Source organism: Trachurus trachurus (assembly GCF_905171665.1).
Source record: "Trachurus trachurus genome assembly, chromosome: 1".
Lineage (NCBI taxonomy): Eukaryota > Metazoa > Chordata > Actinopteri > Carangiformes > Carangidae > Trachurus > Trachurus trachurus.
The window spans coordinates 14,239,837-14,264,470 of record NC_139891.1 but is presented as its reverse complement, the minus strand read 5'-3'; the positions used below and the strand labels follow the sequence as shown (position 1 = coordinate 14,264,470).

Genomic DNA, 24,634 nt, shown 5'->3' with positions numbered 1-24,634 from the left:
CACGCATGGCTGGGGCAGAGTAAGAGAACAGGGACAGTGAGTGGGTGTGCACTGTGCAGCAATTTGGATAAAGATGCTCCAAGATGCTTTCAGTCCGCAGGTCTTCATGGTCACATGGAAGAGTTATCTGGAGGCAAAGTGTGAATAAGTTTTTCTTTTTTGGTTGTTTAAAGAAAGGCAGGCAAAATGAAGGTGGTGGCAATATTATTAATACAAATTGCTTGGTGGGTTGCAGGGAAAAAGGTTTCTTTTTTCACACCTTCAGTTTTGCAATGATCTAGAACAAGATATACCCTAACCATTTCAGCTCTTAAGAATGTAAAAATGTAAAAAAAATGTTTCTTATATTTATATGATAATAATATGATTTATTTTTACTGGTGCCATTGGATCTCGAAGGATTATCTTTGTTGAAACAACCTGAAAGTGCTCACTCAGTTTCAAGAGCATGAAAAATACTAAATGATCAAGGTCACGCAGATGGATGTGCTTGCAGACAGGTACAGTCGTAGTGGTTACTACTACTGTATACAAAGGTGCAAAGCTCCAGTAGTTTGTGGGTAATATGCCTGTTGAAATAAGGTTTGCTGATGAAATCCTGAGGCTGCATCAGTCTCAGTGCATAGACTGTGTGTCTCTATGTGCTGTAGCTGTAGCTGTGTGTTTCAGTGCAGCAGAGTGAGGGGATCAGATGTCTTGGGATTTAGAGTAATAGTGTCTCACACCAATCCACATATCAAACCCCATCTATGTGTGCGTGTGTGTGTGTGTGTGCACGCACATGCGCATGTACTCCCCAAAGACATCTTTACACTGACCAACGTTGCCTGGTTACAGGCCAGTTGGCAGGGAAACGGTGACGGCCTGTGCTAATTTGTGCATAGCCTGAGACAAGTACGTGCATGAGGGGCTGCGAGTGTGTTTGTGTGGCTGTGCATGTCTGTGCGAGATGAATGAGGGCTTCCAGTCTGTCAAGCAAGACAGGTGACCCAGCACGCTGTTGATTAGCCCAGACAGACACAACATCAGTCATCCATGCAACCACCATGAAACACGCTTTGGTTTGATAGGAAACCAATTCAGGACTGTCTGAAATCCAGGTCAGCTACATTGACTGAATGAGCAATTTAGGTGACTTACCCAGAGAGTTTTATTTTGAAACCAAAGTCTGTCTATTGGCAGGAGCTATCTGTAACTCTGACTCTTGGATTAATTTAATGTTTTTGAATTTCAATCGTGCAAACAAAATCTAAGAAGGAAATGATCCAGTACTGCAGTACCTGTCTCTCCTTGTCGTTGTGTGTTGAGGAATTACAGGACTGAAGTTAAAAAGAATACTAAAGCTGTTTTGCATATAGAAAAGCAAAACAGCGCAACAGATTCACAATCTGAAGATTCGTTTTAGTCCCTGAATATGCACTGTGCTATGTTGGGGTGGGGGGAATGGAAAGAATGAAAGAGTGAGAGAAGGAGGGCAGAGAGAGTACATTAGACTGCATGCAAGAGAAAGCAATTACCTGTGGCACACTTTGTGCATTTCCCATCACGAAGACAGGAGAGCACTGGAGAGAGGAGAGAATGGGAAATGAAAGAAGACAGAGGGGAAAAAGGGAGGATGAGGGGGGAAAAGAAAGAAAGAGGAGAGAAGAGAAGAGATACTGTGGCCAGTCAGTTCTGTCTGTGCCTGCTGATAAGACTAATCTGAGTGAGTATAGTTCCACGAGTAATGCCACGTGCTTGAAATTCAAATTTCTCTTGCCCAATACCGGGACGTTGACTTGCTATCACTTGCAGGAAGAGGTGATGTGCTCAGGAGCAGCTGCTCTGTAGAGGTGGATTTGTTTCGAATTCATGTATTCATGTGTTGTCCCTCTCACCTGTCAAAAACATGAAGGTCACGTGGAAGTGTTAACTGAAAAATGATCCCCAGAAAACTTAATGAGGCTTCATTTCACCCCCTTACACCACCCTCCCCTTTGGTTAGTGGTCCATCACCAAGTGTCTCACTTTTCCCTCTTGTTGAAAGTTTCACCTCGCCTCTATCACCTCTGATCACACTCAGCATGGCTACGGGATCTGTGAGATACTAAGACCCAATATTGAGACATAGGTTGTCTACTGTCACTTGCATTGTGCTAGGATCAGTTTTTTAACAGAGTATTCTTTTGAAAATTACAAGGATGACTGAAAGGATGAGCATCTCCTCTACCGATACATTATATTATCAGAATCAGAATCAGAACTGTTTTTTATTGCCAAGAACAGTAAAGGTCAATTTACAGCTCAGTTAACACCCTTAAAGCTACAGACAGGTTTGCTAACATTCACAAGCCGTCTTGATGATTGTGGGCGGTGAACGAGCACAAAAAAAAAACTTGTAAAGAGGCAAGAGGACAGCACAGACAGCACAGACTTTCTTCCATAAATTGATGTTTTTCGGCACAAGCACAAATCACACCCTATATAAAGCTACCAGAGATGTGAAAGGTTGTCTGTGTAAAAAAAATGTAGCAAACACAGTTCATACATTCTTTAAACCTACATATATAGGGAAGAATATAATTAGTATTGAAGAAATGCTGCAAGAACTTGTGTCTTTATGACTTCTATCCTTCTACTGAAGTTAGATGCATGCTAATTAGCAGGACCCAACCCAATCTGTCAAGTACAATAAGGGAGGTGTATCCTCAGGTCTGTGGTCATTATTATGGCTGTAGTTTATTGTCTTATTATAAAGACCACCTAGTACTTCACTGCCTCCACCACCCCCACCCCAAACATCACAGCCATCACCTGTTTGTGCTTAGTCCTCTGCTTTTGTCTTGCTTCTTCCTGTGGCTCTTCCTCTTCACAGCAGAGTGTATTCAGTCTGCTTTATGTCCTTTCTTCGCACAATAAGCCAGGGAAATAACAGGTTTGAGTGTACGGTCTGTGCAACTCTTGCCCCCTCAGTCTTTCACTGGAGTGAAAGGGGAAAGCTGTGTTCGTATTGGAACATGTGTAACGAGGGAAAGAAAGGAGAGTGGGTGAGAAATTGTGGAGGAGCTGCTTACAGTAATGAAAGTGCGTTATACTGTAGTAGAGCGCTGTGCTGAGACAAGCGGGGTCCTCTCTCAGCTTGTTGATCTTGCCGTTGTGTGTCAGATTGTTGGTTAATTGACTCAGTTTGTGGCCAGATGAAGGTTATCCCATCAAAGGCAGTCATTTTAGCTCATTTGATTTACATCCCTGCCCCGTGCACACTGCATCACTGAGGTCTAGCTATGTATCACCTCAGCTATTTATGACTCCTCTTCCTCATCTGATGATTATTTCCAGTCCCTTGACTCTAGGATTTTTTTTCTTTTTATTTACTCCTTGTTTTCTGCCAAGTGGACCACTTCTCTTCCTCCATCCACCCGTTAATTCCTTCTCTGGGTCTGTATTCTGTTAGCCAGGCTAGCGCCGCCTACTGGTTCCGGCAAATTTCATTTGCCTCAACAATGTAGTCAGGACACTAGCAATGCGTTTCGGTTTGCTCCGTCCGCCAGAGCGGACGGACCAATCAGCGAACAGACGGGTAAGTGAAGGCGATGACGTTGAACTCAAGCGCTCAAGATTAACCTATGAGCTTAACCGGTGTATAGCACACGTGACCACCAAGCAGCAGCGATTAGTTGAAGCAAATGTAAGCAACCGCCTCCCGGAAGCAAACGAATCCCTATGGCTCGTGTTCAGACGCTTTTTGAAATGTAATGAAATAAGCGGCTGATGCATCAGGCTAGTATTCTGTGGCCTTGGCCTCAATCTGAGTCTGTAGGTGTTGTTTACGGCCACATTAACAGGCACTGCTGTGGCATTTTGGGGGCCATTAGGAGTCTTGTTGAGGCATTAGTCATGATGTGTGACGTAGGCAGAGCACTGGCTGGGGGCCGTGACATGCATGGCGAGCTGGTCTTTATGTGAGCCAGGCAGCTGACCTTTTCCTGCAGAATCCTCCGCAATGGGAAAGGTGATGTCTGAGTAATTAATTGTGTGAAAGCGTGGCGGCTCATCATGCCCCTCCGTTTCTCATCCCACCCCACCCTGCTGTCGCTGTGTCACTCAACTGTCAAGTGACACCAGCAGGGGGACCTGACTGGGAGGAGCAGGGAGATATTGGATCTGCCCATCTGTGTTCGTCCCAGGTGGAAATTTGTTCTCAGCTGAATGCAGACATAGTTCAATTTGAACATTTTGATGATAATGAAATTGAAAAGAGAAATGAGAATCTGAGTGACAGCCAAGACCGAAGTGGGTCATCTGGTTTCAGCCACACACAAGTCGTATTTGTCATCAGTGCAGAAGAAAGCTTTTGTCCTCTTTGGACTTAAAAGAAGACAAACACACATGTACACAGAGTCTAAATAGAAAAAGTAATTTTCCTCTTGAGTTTGCATCATTAGATGCTTTACCATTCCTACATCTTCTCCTCCCCTGAACAGTGCTTCTTTTGTCTGGCTGACTCTGAATTCTCTCTATGTCAGAGACCAATGAAACAACCCACTGGTCACAGGCTGCAGCTCTGTCAGCATCAGTGCCTGGTCGAGCCAGGAGCAGTCAGGTCAGACACAGACTGTGGTGGAGATTAGACCTGCTCATGTCCAATCAACCTCCATGACCGTAGCCCTTATTCCTACCAACCACACTTACTGTGTGTGTGTGTGTGTGTGTGTGTGTGTGTGTGTGTGTGTGTGTGTGTGTGTGTGTGTGTGTGTGTGTGTGTGTGTGTGTGTGTGTGTGTGTGTGTGTGTGTGTGTAATAGTAGTAGCAGTATAATACAGTTTGGATTATTCCCTAAAAGCAAAGGCAGGCAGTAGTTCCTGCACCACAGCAGTTGTCAGATTTATCCATTGGGGAATTTTCAAAAAACTTTCAGGGGGGGAAACGAGTCAACAACTTTTCTATCAGCATTTATTACACAGAACTGATGTGCTGATGCTAAACAGGTATAATGTTAACCTTGTTCATTATCCTACATAGTTCATTCATTGTATTGGCATGTTAACATTTGCTAATCGGCAATTTGGCACCAAAAACAAAGTAAGCAGAAGATCATGGGAATGTCATTATAGTTTTGTAGGTACAATTGTCCTAAGAAGGCAATGAAAGACTGGTTTCCTAACAGTCCATCCAATAGTTGTTGAGACGTTTCACTGAAAACTACAGATGTCAGCCTGGTGGCAAAGGAAGAATCACTGAGATTCATTATTATCTGGGAACCACCGAATATTGTGGCGAACCATCAACAAGATGTAGCTCACAAATTATCATCATTTATCATCATAAATTATTACTTTGACCACAGTTGGTTGTGCTAGATGAAAAATCATTAGGATTCAACCTCTGGGCACCATGAATCTCTCAAATTTCATTGTAAGCCATGTCATCTGTCAGTCTAGGCTAAGGTAGCGGAGTAACATGGGCCATACCACTGATGGAGGCTAAAAGGACAGGAATCTGAATCTTCAAATCTCTCTCTCCTGCATCAACACAGGCTGACTGCCTCTCTGTCTTGACTTTGGTCTTGTGGGGTGATGCCAGTCATCAGTCTGGGTGTTGACTTTTCACCTCTCCATCACTGCTTGCCCCGCCCTTTTAGAGCCATGGCCTGCTGACAAGCTGGCAGCTCAACTCAACCTGAACTAGTCTCCTGGGCCAATGACGAGGCCCAGGAAGACCACAGAGTGTCCGCCAATAGCACTGATAATGTACTTTTATTAGCTGTGTGTGAGATAGTGTGACAAAAGAGTGTGTGGTTATGTCAGTGTGTGTGGGGTGAGAGAAAGAGAGAGAGCGAGATGGGAGTGGAGACGAGTGAGATATCACACAGGGGAAACCCCCTGGTGTCAAGGGCACCGTCTGACAAGCCTGATTAACATTAGAAGGTGAATGTGTGTCAGTGTGTTTCCATTGTACCTGTGTGTGTGTGTGTGTGTGTGTGTGTGTGTGTGTGTGTGTGTGTGTGTGTGTGTGTGTGTGTTGGCCAGTGAATGAGATGCCCCCAGTCTCATGTGCCCTCCCTGGTGCTTCAGTGTAATTAGCGGAGAGAGTAATGAGCTTCTCCCACTCTAACGAGGTTAGCTTTTTATTAGAACTGCCAAATGCTCCATATGAAGGGAATAGTCAGCAAGCAGCAGGAGATAGAGTGACCATGTGTGAGTTGATTTGTGTGTAAATGTACAATATGTGTATATAGATGTCCATTTCTGGCTTCAGTTTTGAATGTGCTCTAGGAAATAAATTGTCTGTTTTAACACCCACAAGCCTGTAATGATGAAAAGTCTGGAGAAGTGATCCCTTAAAAACCATATTCATATAGGAACATGCACATATGTAATTGTGCCTTTATTTTGTGTGTTTGGATTTGTTGTCTCCCAAAATTTACTTCCCATTCATTTCTACATGGACTAGGGTGAGACCCATTTACCTACGTTTGTGAATTGACCCTCTTTAAAATTGTGAAGCTCTAAAGTTTGAGATGAGGGGGTGGGACTGAATGCAAATTTATTCAGGAAGTATTGTTTGTTTATAACCTTGTTTTAGGATGAAATAATATAAGCAGCAAACAAGGAGGGATGCTGCTTAGTTGCAGTGAAAGCAAAGACAGTGGCAGAGATTAATGATGGTGCCGCCACCAACCGGCTTGTAAGAGGACATTTTTTCTTTTATGAAAATGCTGTTCTGTATATGTATACATGATGAAATATTATAGTTTGCTATAGTTGAGAGTAGATAAGACGTGACCACGTCTGTGAATGTCTGATTTGTTTTCCCCCTCTGCATAGAGAGGATGGTAACTCCTCAGGAATCAGTGTTGATTGATTAATTGGTTAACCAGCATGTTTTGTAATTGCCTGCCTGTGTTTTACTTCCCTGCTTGAACTAATTTCTCTAGGGGACGTTGGGTAATTTTAGTTTTTCATGTGCTAATCAGCGATTTGAATTCCATCAGGAGCACATGTACCATTTTCATTAATCACTGTATTAATTACAGGTCTGAATACCTATTAACATTATTCACACCTGTTGGTCTCACTAAAATTTTTCTTGCCAACACACACTTTTTTAAAGGGCTTCACCAATTTCTTCAGCCTGCAGTTCAGTCTGGAAATGCTTATGACAAAAAAGGAGAAAAAGGGAAAGCCATTAGGAGAGTAAGACCCTGCCAGCTCATTAAAGTGGCTGCTACAATGTCAGCTACAGGTAATTAGTCTGTCTTGCCAAGTCCCCGTTTACGGTATTCCATATAACAGATTTATTTGTAGTCGAAAAGGCAATCAAACCGTACAGTGGTAACCCTTTAAAGTAAATGTTTACATTGGAGTACGAGTGAACTGAAATTAAAATGAAAAGGAAAGAGGCTTCGTATGTTCAAGCCTTTATTTTTCTCTTCAAGGTTTTTGTTCAACATCATAGTGCAGTGTAGCATTGCTGGTGGAAGTTTTAATCAGAGACTGGTAAATATTCTACAGTGCATCAAAGCTCTAATAACTTGTTTTGTCTGCAGGTCAGCAGATTGAGCAGATATGGAGACGCAGTCCTTATAATAGCAACAACTCAGTGGTGCACATTGTCTGACTCTGTGGGGGGATTGTTAGTAATTATACTGCAGGACAGGCTGTATGCTGACTGGATTTTGCCCATACCAGTTCTTTAACAAGAGGAGAGCAGTAATAACACAGTGATACAATAATACAATGATGGATTTTTTTTCTTAAGACCCAAAATAATAACAGTGTACAGTATAGTATAAATAGTATATAGTATAAATTAATGTTCAAGATGAGCACAGTATTTTAGAATAATACTTTAATGTTGACTGTTTTGCAGATATTTAATTTGTTAACAGCAACATACAGCATGTATTTACTTACAGCGTATGGGAGAGAAATGCAAGCATTTGTGGTCAGATAGAGTGAGTTTGCATTGTTCTCTGATCCTTTATAACATCAAACAGTGCTGCCAGAAGTCTCCTGCATCATAAAGACCAGTGTTTATTTTTGGCACTCTTCTCTCACAACCACCTACAATATTTGCTTACATATATGTGAGCGCACGCACACACACACACACACACACACACACACACACACACACACACACACACACACACACACACACACACACACACACACACACACACACACACACACACAGTAAACCCAGGGTTACCGCAACTCACTGCTTGTGATACATGTTATTGCTCCCACCATTATTCTCATGTCGCCATGTTGATTAGCCATGATCGTGCCTGATCGTGTGACAGGACACGTTTGAGGAACCAGACATTTTGCTGTGTTTATGCAGAGTGCTTATATCTGCACATCCTTGCCCAACAACATGGCTTTGCTGTCATGTCATTTTTTTTACCTGCACTACCTGACAAATTTAGTGACACTTCCCACAGTATTTTTACCTCATGAGGAGACGTAACAGCAGAGCAGAGAATGATGCTCACCATGTGGGGGAACAAAAAGCTCCACCTGCTGATCTCCTGCAAGTCATTGCATCCCCATGAGACAGGTCACACATGTTACAGTGCTGAATGACTGCTTCATGCCTGTTACAATGTGAACTGCACTATTTTCTACTGTGAAATTAGATGACTTTATAAGGGATGAGATGCTATTCTCTAAGCCTCTAAGACTCAATTTCCTGCCCTGTCAGTTTGTGTCACAGCATTTTGCTCTGTTACATAGAAGACAGCAGATTGACTGACAGGATGACTCACAGCAAAGATCTTCATACCGACTCAAAGCAAACATTTTACGATTTCATGGTACAGTGGGAGCTGTATCCCACACAGCACCCAGGGTGCATCTTATCTGAACTGTTGACGATGTTGTTGTCAAAGGTTTTGGACGCCACTTTCTGCTGATGTAAGATAAATTACATGTTTATCGTCAGCTCGGTAGCTGCTGATCTTTATTGCCCCCTCACTTTCTCTTGCCCTTATTTTGTAAGCACAGATTTTGCGATGTTACACTAGATGGATCTTGAAGAAAAAGTTTTGACAGCACTAATTTACAAGGAACCTAAACTTGTGCATATGAGATAATAATGTTGCCTCGTATATTAAATGACTGATCCTCAAACAAGGACTATTTTATGTTGCATAAACAACATTCTTGCATGAACAATATAATTATCACATGATGTCAACAATCACTGCATTACTGCTTTAGCACATGACAGTTTATTCAGTGACGTAGGTGTAAGAGGATTTGAGTCTGACCAGTTTGCTGCTAGTTGACCTGGATAGGGTAGAGTTACTCACTGTCTCTGTTAATTAACTCAGGTCTCTCCTCATTCATGCCCCACGCTTCTGTCCTCCCTTTAACCCATGTTTACTGTTCCAGACTCGGCTCATCTGCAGTTCAAAGCCTCTGGACAGTGACCTGTGACTGTCTGAGGTCAAATGTCACCGAAAATGCTACATGTCAGTCAGGGCTGAAAATCAGGAGTGACAATTAATCTCCTGTCAGGCTTTTTTTTTTTTTACTTTGAAGGCATTTAATGGGCAGAGGTAACCTCTCCAATTAACCCCTGAAGTACAACGGGATATATCACTGGTTTTGCTTTTTTTCAGTCATTGAACCAAGTTAAGTAAGTATTTTTTTCTGAAATTTAATTCTTATATAAAAGATGGACAAAGAAACAACACAACAGCCACCAAAGGGGTTGTGAAGGCTCAGGCTTTCGACCTGAGGGCCAGACATTTTTCACCGTAGCCTTTTTTATATTCTGTGTTTGCTCAGGCTTCCATGTTTCTCCAGGCTCTTATTCTAACTTGAAAACACCCTGACCCTTACACACTGCCTTCCCCCTGGTTCCTTTAATATTCAGCTTTATGAAAATGAGGCTGAAGACAAAAAAGCCTTGCATTGTGTCCAATCTGCATGCCCCCCTTTGCCACTGCCCTAACCCACCCTCCTTTCCTCCCCACCCCTCTCCCTCCTCCCTCTGCTGTTTTTCTCCTCCACGCTGACACCAGGGTGCTCAGATGCCCTCAATATGAGAACTGTTAGCTGTGAATGTTTTGTGGTATTATGTCTGTAGCAGGATTTGTGTGTGGGTGTGTGTCTGTGGGTGTGGGAGTGTTTATGTGTGTTTGCTTATTTTAATCTTTAGGATTTGCGTCACACTCCCTTTGCTGTTTGTAAAACAAGCCTCATGGAGCACAGACGCAGACAGTAACATAGTTATGAAAATGTGCCGGGATAAAAAATATGGTCAGTACTCTTACACGCATAAACTAAATATGATCTATTATAATAAAGTTGAATACTTTTTTACTCTGAAAGTGAATAAATAAATAATAGATTCCTAAGTGTGACACTGTAACAATGCAGTAACAGTACAACTGAGTAGAGCTGAAACTGTGAGTAGATTTGTTGGAAATTAATTGGAAACCACTTTTATATTCAACTTCTTTATTGTCAGTAATTTACTGGTACCAGCCTCTTTAATATTTCTTCCTCTCTTTTTTGAATAACTGAATATCATTAAAGGTCGGCATTTTATCTGCCACCTAATAGACAAGTTAAGGATCGGGCAATGTTCATGTTCTTCTGTGCATGCACCTCTGTGTGCATCAGAAGGAAATGATCACTAATTGGAGTGAAGGGATTGGGTAAACCTTGCATGAAATTGCCCTCAGAGGTCCATTGTTGAGTGTGTGTCCCTCTGCAGCTCAACTCCAGCAGCCAGCCTGCCGACTTCACAGAGTGCTCACTCAACTATGAAGCCTGTGGTGTCACAAAGTGAGGGAGTGTTTGTGTGTGTGAGGAAAATAATGTATGGCTGCCTGTGTCTGGGAGTGACAGTAGAAGAGATAACGGGCAAATTTATTGAACTATTTATTTTTCTTCTGAGGCAGCTCGCATGTTTACTTTACAGAGAGAAAGTGGGGGGAGAAAGGAACGAGGAGGGGGATGAATGTAGGGTAAAAGGAGGTGTGTGTGCATGGGGCAGAATGAGGAGGGTGAGTGGAGGCAGTCGGGGGTTTTAGGGGTGCATGTGTGTGTCTGTGGGGTTGGGACACACAGATGGGGGAGGTGTATTTTGAGGGTCTTGGATTGAACTGTAATCCTTTAGTCCTGGTTAGAAATAACCCTGCACAGTCTGGGACAAACAATGTGAGAGGGACACACACACTCGCATGCAACTTTTTTTTCTCCGCTCACACACTCTGAGGCGAGACTGGCTTTGGCTGACGTTACTTCATCATGACAAAATGTCTTCGGCAGAAACTGAATGATTTTCTGCAAGAGAAGGTTGGTTCTTTCTGTAGAGTAGATATTACACTTTCTGCATCACATTTGTGTGTGTGTGTGTGTGTGTGTGTGTGTGTGTGTGTGTGTGTGTGTGTGTGTGTGTGTGTGTGTGTGGGAGATAGAAGTTTTTGTGTGATGTGCATATGCTAGGAGGGTCAGTGAGTGTGTTGTTTTGCACTCGGCACTGCAGGCTTAATGGTGCTCAGTTCCTAGAACATAAATAACATGAATGTAAAAATGAATTGTCATTGTAAGGATCTCTCTAGTTTAATGGAAACATTTTGCCTTTTCTCATCCAAACACAACAAAATGCATGACATGTTCAATCTGTTTGCACCAAAATCAGACGTTACTACTCACAAGCCCACTGCAGATATGTACATGTCAGTGAGCCAACACTACTCTTGTGTATAATCTAGATGCAGTGTAGTTTAAACAGCAGTGAGTAGGATGCAAAGTGAGGAAAAATGCTGCAGATAAATATTTTCATCTGTAATTACATGATCCGCATACTTTCCACCAAGCATGTGTTTACCTAATGATAGATGATGATACTTCTCTTCTTGGTGTGATTTGATTGCAATCTTTTTTATGCTGACACACAGGGGGGAGTGTTGTGCTTGGTTTACTCAACCCGAACCTCAGCCAATTACAGATTTCAGAGTAGTTTTCTAATTTGTCACATCTACTATATAAAATCTTTAACTTAAATGAGTCCTTCACTCATTTATTTCACCTAATATAAAAGACTCTCAGAAAGGGCTCAGTGTCCATGGCATTTATATCTCTTTATTAATTCTGTTGCAAATATTATTTAGAGCACTATAAAGAGCATTTAACTCTGAGAGGGACACTTGAAAAAAAAACTGGCAGTGACAGTAAATATAGTCCATGATATAGTGAACTGTGATTTTATTGACTTTACTTTCAGGCTTTGACGAAATATTTTTTCTCTCTTTCGCTCTCCTTTGCCTCTTGCTGCTTACTGCTTGTTGCTGTAGCAGAGGTAATGGAGGTGTTAGTTAAGGCAGATGTCCATTTGCAGACTGGCACACACTTCCTGTGAGTGATTCTACATGTGTCGCAGTCTGAACTGCCCACATCTGAGCATTTGGTCTCTGTCATATCGCTTTCTTCTCATACTTAATATAGCATTAGTATGCCTGCCAGGCAGTGTAATCTTCCAAAGACACAAATGATTTGGAGATAATCCTCTCATCACATATTGGAAAATAAGTGATTTTTATTGCCGTATCTTAAAGATGGCACAGAGTGACAACTGCAGCCTTAAAAGGGAATAAAAACTGCCTTATCACTGTTAGGTAACGTGGAGAAAAACAACACGAGTCAGAGCCAAAAACCTCTTCTTTTCTGATATCAATTGGTGGAGCACAGAGCACCTGCTGCCAGCCTGGCTTTACTCAGCGTCTGCCAACACCGGCATATGGCAAACACACACACACACACACACATGTATGCACGTACGCACGTATGCGGCCACTATTTCTGGATCAGGGGTGTTTGAGTCTGGCAGGCGGCTCATATTGTCTGAATGTCACATATTTATGCATGAATGCACTGTATTTACACACTCGGACATGGTTACACTGACTCACATTTTGCAGATATTCAAAGACACGCAGTGGCGTACGCACATAGACACAGAGAGATAACAGCTGTCCTCTGTCTACATTCACAAAACAATCTGACAATCAAATCAAACATTCACCTCCTGGATTGTCATGTGCAGTGCGATCAGAACGTGTTCAGGCTTCATCGTCACTTTTTTCACATTTTGTTATGTTGCTGCCTGATGCTAACCTGATTTCTGTTTAATTTTCCCCTCAACCCCACAATGACAAAGCAGACACAGAATATATATATTTTTTGGCATATTTATTAAAAGGAAAAACTGAAATATCACATTGACACAAGTATAGAGAACCTTCAGTACTTCCTAGATTTGAGGATATTCCACCATTCCTCTCTACAGATCCTCTTGGATGGTGACTGTTGGTTGACTGTAATTTTCATGACTCTAATTGGGCCACTTTAACACATTCTTACCTGTGTGCTGGGGTCATTGGTCTGTCGGGGATTGAAGCTTTAGCCGGTCCAGAGCACCATGGACCGCCATGGTTTTCATAAGGAAATCTCTGGAAGTTTCTTGTTCAGCCTCCTCTCAGCCCTGACCAGTCTCTCTTTATGTGCCACTGCAAAAACACCTGCACAGCATGATGGTGCCATCTCCAAGCTTCACCACTGAGGCGGTATTGTGCAAGTGAGGAGCTGTGCCAGGTTTCCTCCAGACATGAGGCTGAGAAGTGAGGCCAAACAGGTCAGACTTGTTGCTCACAGTCTACCGTACAGCCAATGGTGTGCCGCAGCGATGGATGTCCTGGAGGTTTTCTCCACACAGAGTCAGAGTCAGAGTCAGTTTATTTGCCATTTGTGGAAGGAGACCACATTGGAAAAGGGTTTGCGAGAGCTCAAAAAGAAACACTTAAGACAATAGAACAATAGACAACCGATAAGCAGATAAATAAACAATCAATAAACAGATACAATAGATAAAATAAAAATGGACAATTTGCCCCCATGGATAGGCTGACGGTCACATAGGAAAAGTACAGTACATATTATAAAATGCATACTTTGTAAAGTGCAAGGTGCCTGCCACTGGCGCCTGCAGGAGCATAATAAAAAATAAATAAAAAAGTTAATTGTGCAACTTTCGTTTGTTCAGGCTGTGCACAGCACTAGGAAAAAAACTGTTTGCATGCCTAGAGGAAGAGCATTTTATTGCACGATACCGCCTACCCGACGGGAGAGGAACAAAAAAAGCAGTGGCAGGGTGAGTGGGGTCATTTATAATATCTGAGGCACGGGACACAAGCCTGGACCTGTAAATGACTTCAAGATCTGGCAGGTCAATACCAGTGGTCTTACGAGCAAGACGGACAATCAGGACCTCAGGATGGTGTTTAAACTACTCACACTGATAGTCATGGGGGCCACTGCGCTCTTACAAACCATCTTTCTCAGAGCCTTCCCCAGATCTGAGCCTCAACATAACCCTGTCCTCTCTGAGTAGGAAATACTCATGCCATGATGTGATAATTCATCTTTTCCTTTTGAAAAAAAAAAAAGAAGCGAATTATGTTTGCTTTGCCGTTGAGTGTAGGTAGGTGAGGGGTAGTAAATAAAGTGGAACTACTTTAGCATTAGGCTGGAACATGAAGTGAATACTTTCTGAATGCTTTGTATTCCAGGTCAGTTTGTCCTCAGTTAAACAGAAAATACTGACACACAGCTGCAACCTTTTATTTTATTTTATCCTTGTTTCGAGGGATCAAGGGCAGCTTGACTTTCAGCAATCCAGGCAGAATTTCCAACAGTCTATTCCATTAGAAACAGAGAAGGCCGTCTTTCCTCACTTATCAGCAAGTCTTTAACGGCCCCTGCCTCTCGTGGGGATAGTTCACAACATCAGTCACAAACAAAATGGTTTTTTTAATGTATTTGTAGATTTTTAAGTGGAGGTTTCACCCTAAATTACCACTTAAGGTTTGAGATTCCAAGCAATCAAGTGCAAAGGAAAGAAAGGAGTGTGTGGGACCACCATGTCAAGGGAAACAAAGCTGTAGGAAAGTGCAGAGTTCTTTTCACATTCAAATGCTCAAGTAATCACTGCTTTGTAGGTCTTTTGAATTTCCATCTTTTTTAAAAAAAAACTCTTTGGATTTGTCAGAATATCTCGGGGGTTTCAGATGTCTTTGAATGGCTCCTGTGTTCTGGCTCCTGTGGTTAAATGCAGCACTCAACGTCATCTCTAGCTGAAATCCAAAGCTGTTAAAAGTAACTGCTGCGTCTCAACAGTCTAGGCCTCTCTTTTTTGAGCAATTATTGCTTTATCCTTTTTCTTTTTTTTCTTGAAGATGCTCAAACTCACTAGACCACTTTGCTGCTGATGGATATTTTGAGGTTTTGATGTTTGGCTGCACAGAAAAATGTGTGCTGGGGAGAGTTCTTGAGCTTCTAACATGTTAATGCTCATTGATTGTGCCTATACTCTAGAATCTAGATCATTTAATTAGCTTCAAGCTTCCTACAAATTTACTAAAATAGACCACAAAAAGATTGTATTTAGACATGTAATCCTATCTTGCTTTTTCTGTGTGTGTTCACTTGCAGTATGACCCAGAGAATTCAGGCTTCATCAGTACAGAGAGGTTCAGGGACCTGCTGGCAACGCACGGCTCTGAGCTTGACCCCCACAAACTGGAAGTTTTATTGGCCCTCGCCGATGGCAACGCTGATGGAAAAATCTGCTACCAGGACTTTGTGAACCTGGTGAGATCTTTTAACCTTTCACAGGCTCAGTGACATGAGTTCGCCACTGTCACCCTACACATTGTATATCCAAAATGTTTTTTTACATGGTGTGTCGAATTTCATGTTGGAAAACCTAAATATATGGTTAGATTAGTCTTTCATGAGTCCAGACTCTGATTTCCTTACCCTCATCTCACCAGAATACATACAAATGTGAGCATTTACTCACTCATTTCCCTGATGGGCATAATTAAAATCAATCTATAAAACCATGCATACATATGAAAAACACTATAGATTGTTTAAATGTTTAAATGTTATAAATAGTATTTAAAAGTAATACACACAAATTTGATTCACTAAAAATGAAATCACATTATATTTGGTGAAAGGACCATAGTAACTTGTTTAAGACTTCAAACAGAAAGTCTTTAGGCGTTGACTTGTATCTTGAGTTAGGGTTTCCAAGCCTTCAATTGAGACTGCTTGTAACTTGTAAAACGATGTCTGTATCCCACCTTCTCACTGTCTACATTATCTACACTTTGATTTTATGTCACATTTCAGACTTTTCTCCATTTACATCCATTTTCCAACATCAGTTCAGCCACAAGGTTGAGAGTCGTCCTAATCGGAAATGACTCTCAGTCTGGTGATAAATCCCCCTCTTAACGCTCACCTTGCACTACTTTCACTCTCACCTTCAAGCGCTGCCTGCTGCTGATTGTCCAAGGTCTCTCTCCAAGCATCTCCAGCCATGCTCGCTGCTTCATAACCTTCTCGTTTTCTGTTTTCTTCTGTCTCTCTCATGGGAAACTGAACTGCTGACCCAGGGCTATGCGGCGTGGTCTTTGAGTGGGAGTAGTTGTGTGGTAAACAGCAACTATTGGTTGGGTTTGGGGGTTGGATGGGGGGTATGAGTTTGTACAGATTGTAGGGAATTCATTGGGGGCCGTTTGTGTGAGTGTGTCCATCTTTTTCTCTCTGTCTTGTTCTTCAGAGCTGTTTATTGTCCGATGCAGTGGGTGAGGAATGAGGCCTGTAGGAACCTTGGAAAAATGTCAAAGGGTTTTTTCCGCTGTTGGTTTTCTCTTGGGGCGTCCAAGTCATGTGACAGCCTGTGGGTCGTGGTGTGCTACTGGAAGTGGGACACAGGAATCAAGTGTGTACATTTGAAAGTACATTCACTTTTTTTTTCTTAGTGGCTATTGTGTCCACCCACTCAATGTTTTTTAATTTTACTGAGTCAGCCACAACAGGAGCTAAACACAGAGAGCAATACACGGCGAGTGGGAGGGAATTAAGAGAGACTGACGTGACATGTATTATGGTAATGGCTGTGCAGTGAATGAATAAATACCGAAACAATTAGTTGACTTTAAATAATTTGATTAGTTCGACATTTATCAAGCTTAAGTGGCAAACATTTACTGGCCTGCTCCTCTGAAATGGGAAAGGTTTTCTCTCTTTTATGTAATCCTACACTAATTACATTTATGGAGGTAAAATTAAAATTGATTAAGTAATTAAGTAAAATGTTTACACTATATAGACCAAACTAATAATCCATCAAGAGAAAACTACCTTTCATTCAAGATATATATTTTTGTTTTTGCCCTTTTTTTGTGCCTTCATTTGATAGCATAGTTGAGAGACCATGCAGTAAAGGGACAGCTGATGCGGGATATAAACTGTGGCTGACTGCGGCGAGGACTATAGCCTCTGCATATGGGGCGCCTGCTCAACCCACCGTGCCACACGGCACCCCGATAATGGTAATATCAATTAGTGTAAAGACTAGTTACTACCAGTTGACAGAAAGTTTACTGATGGATTTGATAATGAATAAAGTTAGTTAAAGTCTGTTCAGGAGGAAAATGTAATACATCCAGCTACTAAATCAGGATATGCTGTTTTTCTCCTTTTGAAATCAATGTCAAATGAAAATATTTTACCTTTTATCTTGTGTTTGAATTAAATACACAATTTAACTAATAGTAATGGTAACTAATTCTTAATGTTGTACTTTTGAAAAGAGCAACACTTTTGTATGATGTTCAGTAAAAGGATTTCTACACATGTAAATGCAGACTTATTTGAAAAAGCCTATGAATATCTAAAGAAATGGGACACATGTAATCGTGATATAATAGACCTTCTCAGGAAAGACATGAATGGTCTGTGAGATAAAGATCAAAGTTTAAATCCAATGTGGGAGCTTGAGAGAGAGTTATAATTCTTCAGGTAAATTGGTAGTGCCTGGTTTCTGTTTTTTTATCTCCCCAGCCGCTCTGCCCCCGGAGAAGGAGAGAGAAAGGGGAAAACAGGGAGAAAGAGAGGAGGAGGGCCAGAGCATACAGAGACAAACTGTGAGGGGTTTATTTGTTGCGCCATCTCTCCTTTGCACCGCAGCTCCTCCATCAATGTGATTGTCAGTAATTGCCTGCTCACTGCTTTGTCACAGTCGGCGTCCAAATCACCACTCACTCTTCTCTTTGCCTCTCCTTCCCTCCATCTTCTCTCGCTTTTTACCTTCACCTCTGTCTCTCTCCTTTTACATAAGCTCTCATCTTATTTTCCACTGCTTCCTCCTTGTCTGAGCCTTACACTTTCTACTTTCCATCTATCTGTCTACCTCTTTTTTCATACATCACGCTGTGACTGTCCCAGGCAGAAACCGGCTCAGTAACAGGTTTATACTTCCCAAAATATCAAACAAACAGGTTTAACTGCTCTGAGATCCCATCCCTGATGGATTAATTGGGCATTTGTAATGTTTACCTGTTTAGCTGCCTGCTGTTACTAAGCTGGTTTCAATCTGAGCACTAAATGGTTTCACTAAATTCCTACAGCCAGGTTTTAAAATCTTGTAGAGAGGCTGAAATCAGAGGAGTAGCATAATGCTTAGGTTTCCACCTATTTTTGGACATGTCAGGCATTTCTGTGATAACCACTACACTGCTCCTCTTGTTACTCTTTATTTTGGTCACTCATTTCCACCCTTGTTGGTAGTCTTTTACTTTCTTCCTCTGTCTTCCTCTTACTTATATCTCCCTCATCCGACTGTGTGTTCCATCAATCAAACAGTGCAATGGTCTCTTGGTGGCTGAACAGCCATTTATCCCCTTCACCTCCTTTCTTCCCTTCTCCCTTCTCCTCTTGCCAGTGGGTAAACAGACAGAACGTCATTCTTTCTTTTGTGTTGTGCAAAAGGGAGAGGAATTGCAGTCACTTCAGGTGTGTGTGTGTGTGGTGAGAGAGAGCGTGTGTGTGCGCATGCCTGTGTGTGTGTGTGTGTGTGTGTGTGTGTGTGTGTGTGTGTGTGTGTGTGTGTGTGTGTGTGTGTGTGTGTGTGTGTGTGTGTGTGTGTGTGTGTGTGTGTGTGTGTGTGTGTGTGTGTGTGTGTGTGTGTGTGCGCGTGCGTGCTTGTGTGCGTGTGCTTTAGTATGTGGTCTGGAAGTGGCCATGGTAACCCATAATCATTTTCCCACAGTTCTCTTTGCCTGCCTTAAAGACTGAAATAATTGGCTTTTTCTGAAGTTTATCTCCAAACAGTGATCCTTGCAAAGACACTAAAAGTCTCATTAAACAGCGCCGGCAGAACCATCAGCCAACTGTCCCTACACAGATTTTGATGATTTGATTTTACATCTGTCCCTCTTATTAGTATTTTCTTTCTGTTTTTATCTTGTACGTATCTCTTCAACTTAATCAACTTCAAATGACTTGTGAAATATGCTTTTGATTTCACATTATTGCCCAATTAGTTTGTCATTGTGAAACCAGGATGTTTCTTATTGCTCTCCAAAGTCTCTGTGTATACATGAGTAAACATCAACCCAAGCTTTATTACACATTTAAATCTCTGAGGCAATTTAAAGTCGTAATTTTTCCAAGTTGCAGGCAGTTATATCTACCCACCTCTTTACAGTACTTTACAATACCAAAAGAACATTACATTTGTCTATTTTGCCAATTTCAGCTCTTGCAGAAAACAATATAACTTATGCTTATTTTCTTAAAACACATCTACTATTGCACATTGGGGCTTCCTGCAAAGAGACACAAACACAGTGGTATAGGTGATGGAGAGTAACATAAACAGAGCAAAGAAAGAAAAAGATGTTGAACGGAGAGAAAGAAAGAGAGAGAGAGAGGGAAGGAGCCCAAGGAGAGAAGTGGGACGGGAGTCATTGCATTGTCATGGAGAGTCTTGTAAAACACTCGGCAAGTGAAATAAAAAAGGTACAAAGCCGTAAATTAGAAAGAAAACTGTGACAGCAGTGATAAAACATCTATGCAAAGAAATGGTTTCCTGGCTGTCTCAGCTGCTCTTAAATCTTTTTGAAATCTGACATTTGAATTGATCTAAGCATCTGATCCATATTCATCCTTTTGATGGCATGTTATTGTCTCACCTTTTTATAGATAGATACACTCATTCAGGCCAGGACAGATGTTTCTTACAGCATTTGTTTAAATTGCACTGCACGGTGGAAACACTTAGAGATGAAAACACACGTTCACATTTTTTCTGTTGAACATTCAGGGACAAACAAACTTCTGTAGCTGCATGTAAAGATAGGAAAAAAGCTTATTCTCTCATTTTGAATCTTTTCTCTGACCTCCCATAGACCAAGAGGATGAGGTCATTTAGAGTTCACAAAGACAGTCTATGTTCAGCCACTCATCCCGTCTGAGTGGCTTGGACCATAAATAATTGGCATTTTTGCTTGAGAAATGATTTAAACGGTTATTCAATCATTAAAACAGATGCCAGTTACAAAATATTATGTTTATCAACTAATCAGTTAGTCAACTGGCGTTTCAAAGAGTTTCAAAATGAAGAATGTGACACCTGTGTAAGGAAAATGAATGCAATAAATCAAAAGAAATGTCAGCGCTTTAGACGAGAGAAGTCGTTTCACCAGCTGTGTTAAAAAGCAGAGATCTGCTGTAACTGAAATACTCTGAATGATGAAGTAAAAAGGACAAGTATGTGTTTAGAAATGAACTCTTGGTTGACAGAGAGGGGAGAGGAGAAGGGTTTGGTGGTTGCTAGGTAATGATACAGGCATTCTGTTGCCACAGCGATGTGGGAGGGGTCTGTCGGTGTGCTTGATGGAGAAGAATTGGTGCGTGCGTGTGTGTGTGTGTGTGTGTGTGCACGTGTTTGTGTGGCCTGTACCCAGAGTGTTTCATCTCTAGTTGTGCATCAAGACATTTCATGAATATTCATTACACAATGAAGTGTCAAAAACTGTGTGTGTTAACTAAAACCACAAATTCGCAAATAGGATATGATTCATGTGAAAAGCTTCTGTGCTAACAATGATGAAATAATGAAACAGAGAATAACAATCTCTGACCTGTCTCTCACTCCCTCCTCCTCCTCCTCCTCCTCCGTTCCTTCCTCTCTTCTCCAGATGAGTAACAAGCGCTCCAACAGTTTCCGGAGGGCCATTCTGCAGGGGAGCAGGCAGCTGAAAGGCTGCAGTCTCAGAGATGAGGTCGGCCTGGGACTCTCCCAACGGCTGGTCCGACACGTTGCCTATGAGACACTGCCCCGTGAGGTCGACCGCAAGTGGTACTTTGACAGCTATACCTACTGTCCCCCGCCCTTGCTCATCCTGGCTATCACCATTGCTGAGGTAAATTGTATGTATGAGCATCCCACCAACTGCAGAAGGCTGTAAAACAACTGTGTGGTGCAAGTGCAACCATGCAAATGATACAACAGAAAACAGACGTGTCTTTGATATCAAATTAAACAGGCAAAACATAACAATGTAACAGTTAGAAGTAAAGAAAGAAGAGGAAGCTAATTAATGTGAAATAGCTGGTGCTAGCAGGGTAACAAGAACACATGGGATAAGGCGGTGACATCTGAAGCACAGCTAATGAAGTTCAGTGATTTTACTTACACAAAGTGGTACAAAGGCGTAGGGGATGATGAGGCAGGCAAGGGTCAAAACCAGTGAAGACAGTTCAGACAGGCACAGAAAAAAAATCCAATAATGCACAGGCAGGGAGCCAAAGCCCAGTAAACAGGCAAAAGGTCAAAACTCAGACAAGGCAGGCAGAAAGGAGGAGCCAGGAAGCACTAAGCAACATAACATAGGAAAAGGGGAAGCAAATGAGTTTATGAAGGGGAATGAGGTGCAGGTGGAGGGAGAACAGGTGTGTGGGTGTGTGGGACAATCAGATGATGAGACACGGGAAAATCTGAGGACATCTGCTGGACAGCTTGGGAAGTTACTGTAGGTCTGGGGAGATGAGGGGAAGAACAAGAACATGCTGGAGACGGTGGCTGAACTGAGGAGCAGACTCACAGGAGATGCTTTCAATGTGCTTTGGTTCAAACACTGAATGTAAACATAAAAAGTTTGTTACAAGATTAATCCACAGAATTATCATTTAAGTAACAAAAACTCTTTCATATTATACCTCAGGTCTTTGCAGAAAAGTCAATTCTCAAATATCATTATGTGCATGTATTTCATAAAATTGGTAAAAAAATAACCTTGATCTGAGATTTGATGTTAAATACTTTATTCATTAATTAATTAATAATTTAATTAATAATTCTTGAGTATATTTAAATAAATCAAGTTCAAAGTTTGTGTTCAACTTTCATCTTAGAGCAATGGTTTTGTTTTATGATTCTGATTATTTAATTGTATTCACAGTCGTGTGCCATCATTCCTAAATCACTCACTTGGTATTGGTCCCTGTGTGCTCTAGGTAGCTGTGTTCATGTACTACGCTTTCCAGCTGGACCGCCTGGTCCTGCAGGTGTCCAGCCCGTCATTCCTAAAGAGCCCCTTACCTTACCATCCCCAGCTCCGAGCCCAGGCCTGGAGGTTCCTCAGCTACTGTTTCATGCACACTGGGTGAGTTCACATCTCGCTATTGAATTTCTAATTATGAGCATTACACCCTGCTGCATTTCATAGAGGCACAACTGAGCACTTCTGTAACCCTGTCAGCATCCAAAATATAAATGTGTGGAATGAAACTACTACACATTGATAAACATATTTAGAGGCACTGATGCCTTTGGTGGTCTCGCGTTTATAACATTTGAAATTTTTATTATTTTTCAGTGAAACACAATGAGCACAAGAATGAATAAGAACGAGATTTATATACAAGACAAGAAATAGGAGATGAGAATATGACATGCCCCTTTGTTAAAGAGTTCTATGTCAGTAAGTCTTTGGATACAGCAAATACTATTAGGTAAAATCAGTGTATGTGAAATCACAAAACAAATAAGCAAGCAAGTGATAAATGATATGCGGTGGGACACCCTTAAGTATCACATTGTCAAACAAGCATTGTTATTGGATTATTAATGTAATGTGTATACACTGTAGTGCTGCTGTCCTATCGGAGCATAGGGAACATTTATCATCATCATTACTCTCTTCTGCTAAAAGATGCTGCTAAAGATTCAAGTGACAGATAATCAGATCATTTCATAAAACTTCTTCAGCCTAGCTCCTCTCCTCTCCTCTCCTCTCCTCTCAATTTTTTATTATCAGTCCAGGCCAGGTCATCCAGGTTTAATTACCCTTCTGGGTAAATGTAGTCTTGGTCAGTAGTGAGCACTAATAAAATGATAATTTAATTAGCAGGTTCTGGGGAGAGACAGAAGCTGGAATGACTGTGTGAGTGTGTGGTAAAAAGAGGATGAAGAGAGGGATACAATAAAGTGTTAATGACTCTAACATGACATAGAATTGCACAGTATGTTATACATCGGCTTATTCATTCATTAGAGAAATTTAATAACCATTGGTAACATAATTTAAAAACATGGTTCTATAATTTTATCATGCCTCTTTATGCTTAGTCGGTCTCACTATTACTGACACGGCTCATCAGCTCTGAGCGATTGCTGCTTTTTGTTGAAATGGAACACGGTTTAATCACAAATTAAAATCTCACTCACTGTGGTTTTGCTGCCAGTTTGCGCTGTTCACCAAGTGGTACACGAGTCCAGTGAAGGTGGGGCAGATGAAGTAGATGGTGATGGTTCAACAAATTTAATGACTATGTAAAAGAGAAGTACAAATACATTGACACCTTGTTTCTTCAATATTGAGCAATCCTCAATCAAAACTCTATATAATGTTGCACAACTTTTTAATCTATATGATGGTCTCAATGATCACTCACTACTAGAATAATCTTTTGCTTACTGCTTGACACTTCAGTTGACAACAACCTGCTGAATTTGTCCAGAAGTCACACATAGATACAGACAGTCACATTCATGAGCTTCCCTGCATACAAAGGTGGATGGGGTACATGTTAATAAAGCCTTGGAGGGTATGAGTGATGAACATGAGCCTTTACAAGGGCAAGAGCTCATGTGGATTGTACAACAGGCATAATTAAAGGAAGAAAAGAATAAGCAAAGATGACTTTATTGCCCAGATAAATTCATATTTGTCAGGTTTGAAGACAGAGTAACCCAAAATAACTGTGTTGATGCCTCTCTGGAGTCCGCATGTTATCATTAATGTAGCATCAAAAATGAGATCCCATCTTTTTCTGCTTCTTTATTTCTAGGGAAATCATTAAAGAGTGAACGGAAAACATTCAAAATGAAATAACATAAGAAAACCTTTTACCCCCTGATCTACTAGTACGCTGTAGTACGCTGCTCAACACTCACTGCTCACATCATTAAAAGTGACTCTGTATTTTGTAAAGCCCTTATGACTGACTGATAGCACTCCTTCTATGTTCTCCTTTCCTCTCTCTCTCTGTGTCTGTCTCTCTCTCCCTCTCTCTCCCTCTCTCTCTCTCTCTCTCTCTCTCTCTCTCTCTCTCTCTCACACACACACACACACACACACACACACACACACACCTACAAACCATGTAATCCTGTCAACAGCTCAGCAGCTCTGATCCTTCCCAATTCTCAGCACTAAAACAGTGTGTAAATATTGGCCCCAAAACATCCCTCAGTACAGCATTATGCATGC

At 41.5% G+C, this 24,634-nt stretch overlaps 1 protein-coding gene across 1 annotated transcript in view; it reads left to right on the top strand.

Moving 5' to 3' along the window:
- rhbdl3 (rhomboid, veinlet-like 3) overlaps nt 1–24,634 on the top strand; it is a 52,430-nt gene that overhangs the window by 14,334 nt on the left and 13,462 nt on the right. The window contains exons 2-4 of the mRNA XM_083971710.1: nt 15,492–15,650; nt 21,059–21,283; nt 22,377–22,525. Coding sequence (XP_083827836.1) covers nt 21,059–21,283; nt 22,377–22,525 — 374 coding nt within the window. The 5' untranslated portion in view covers nt 15,492–15,650. The remainder of the gene's footprint in view (nt 1–15,491; nt 15,651–21,058; nt 21,284–22,376; nt 22,526–24,634) is intronic.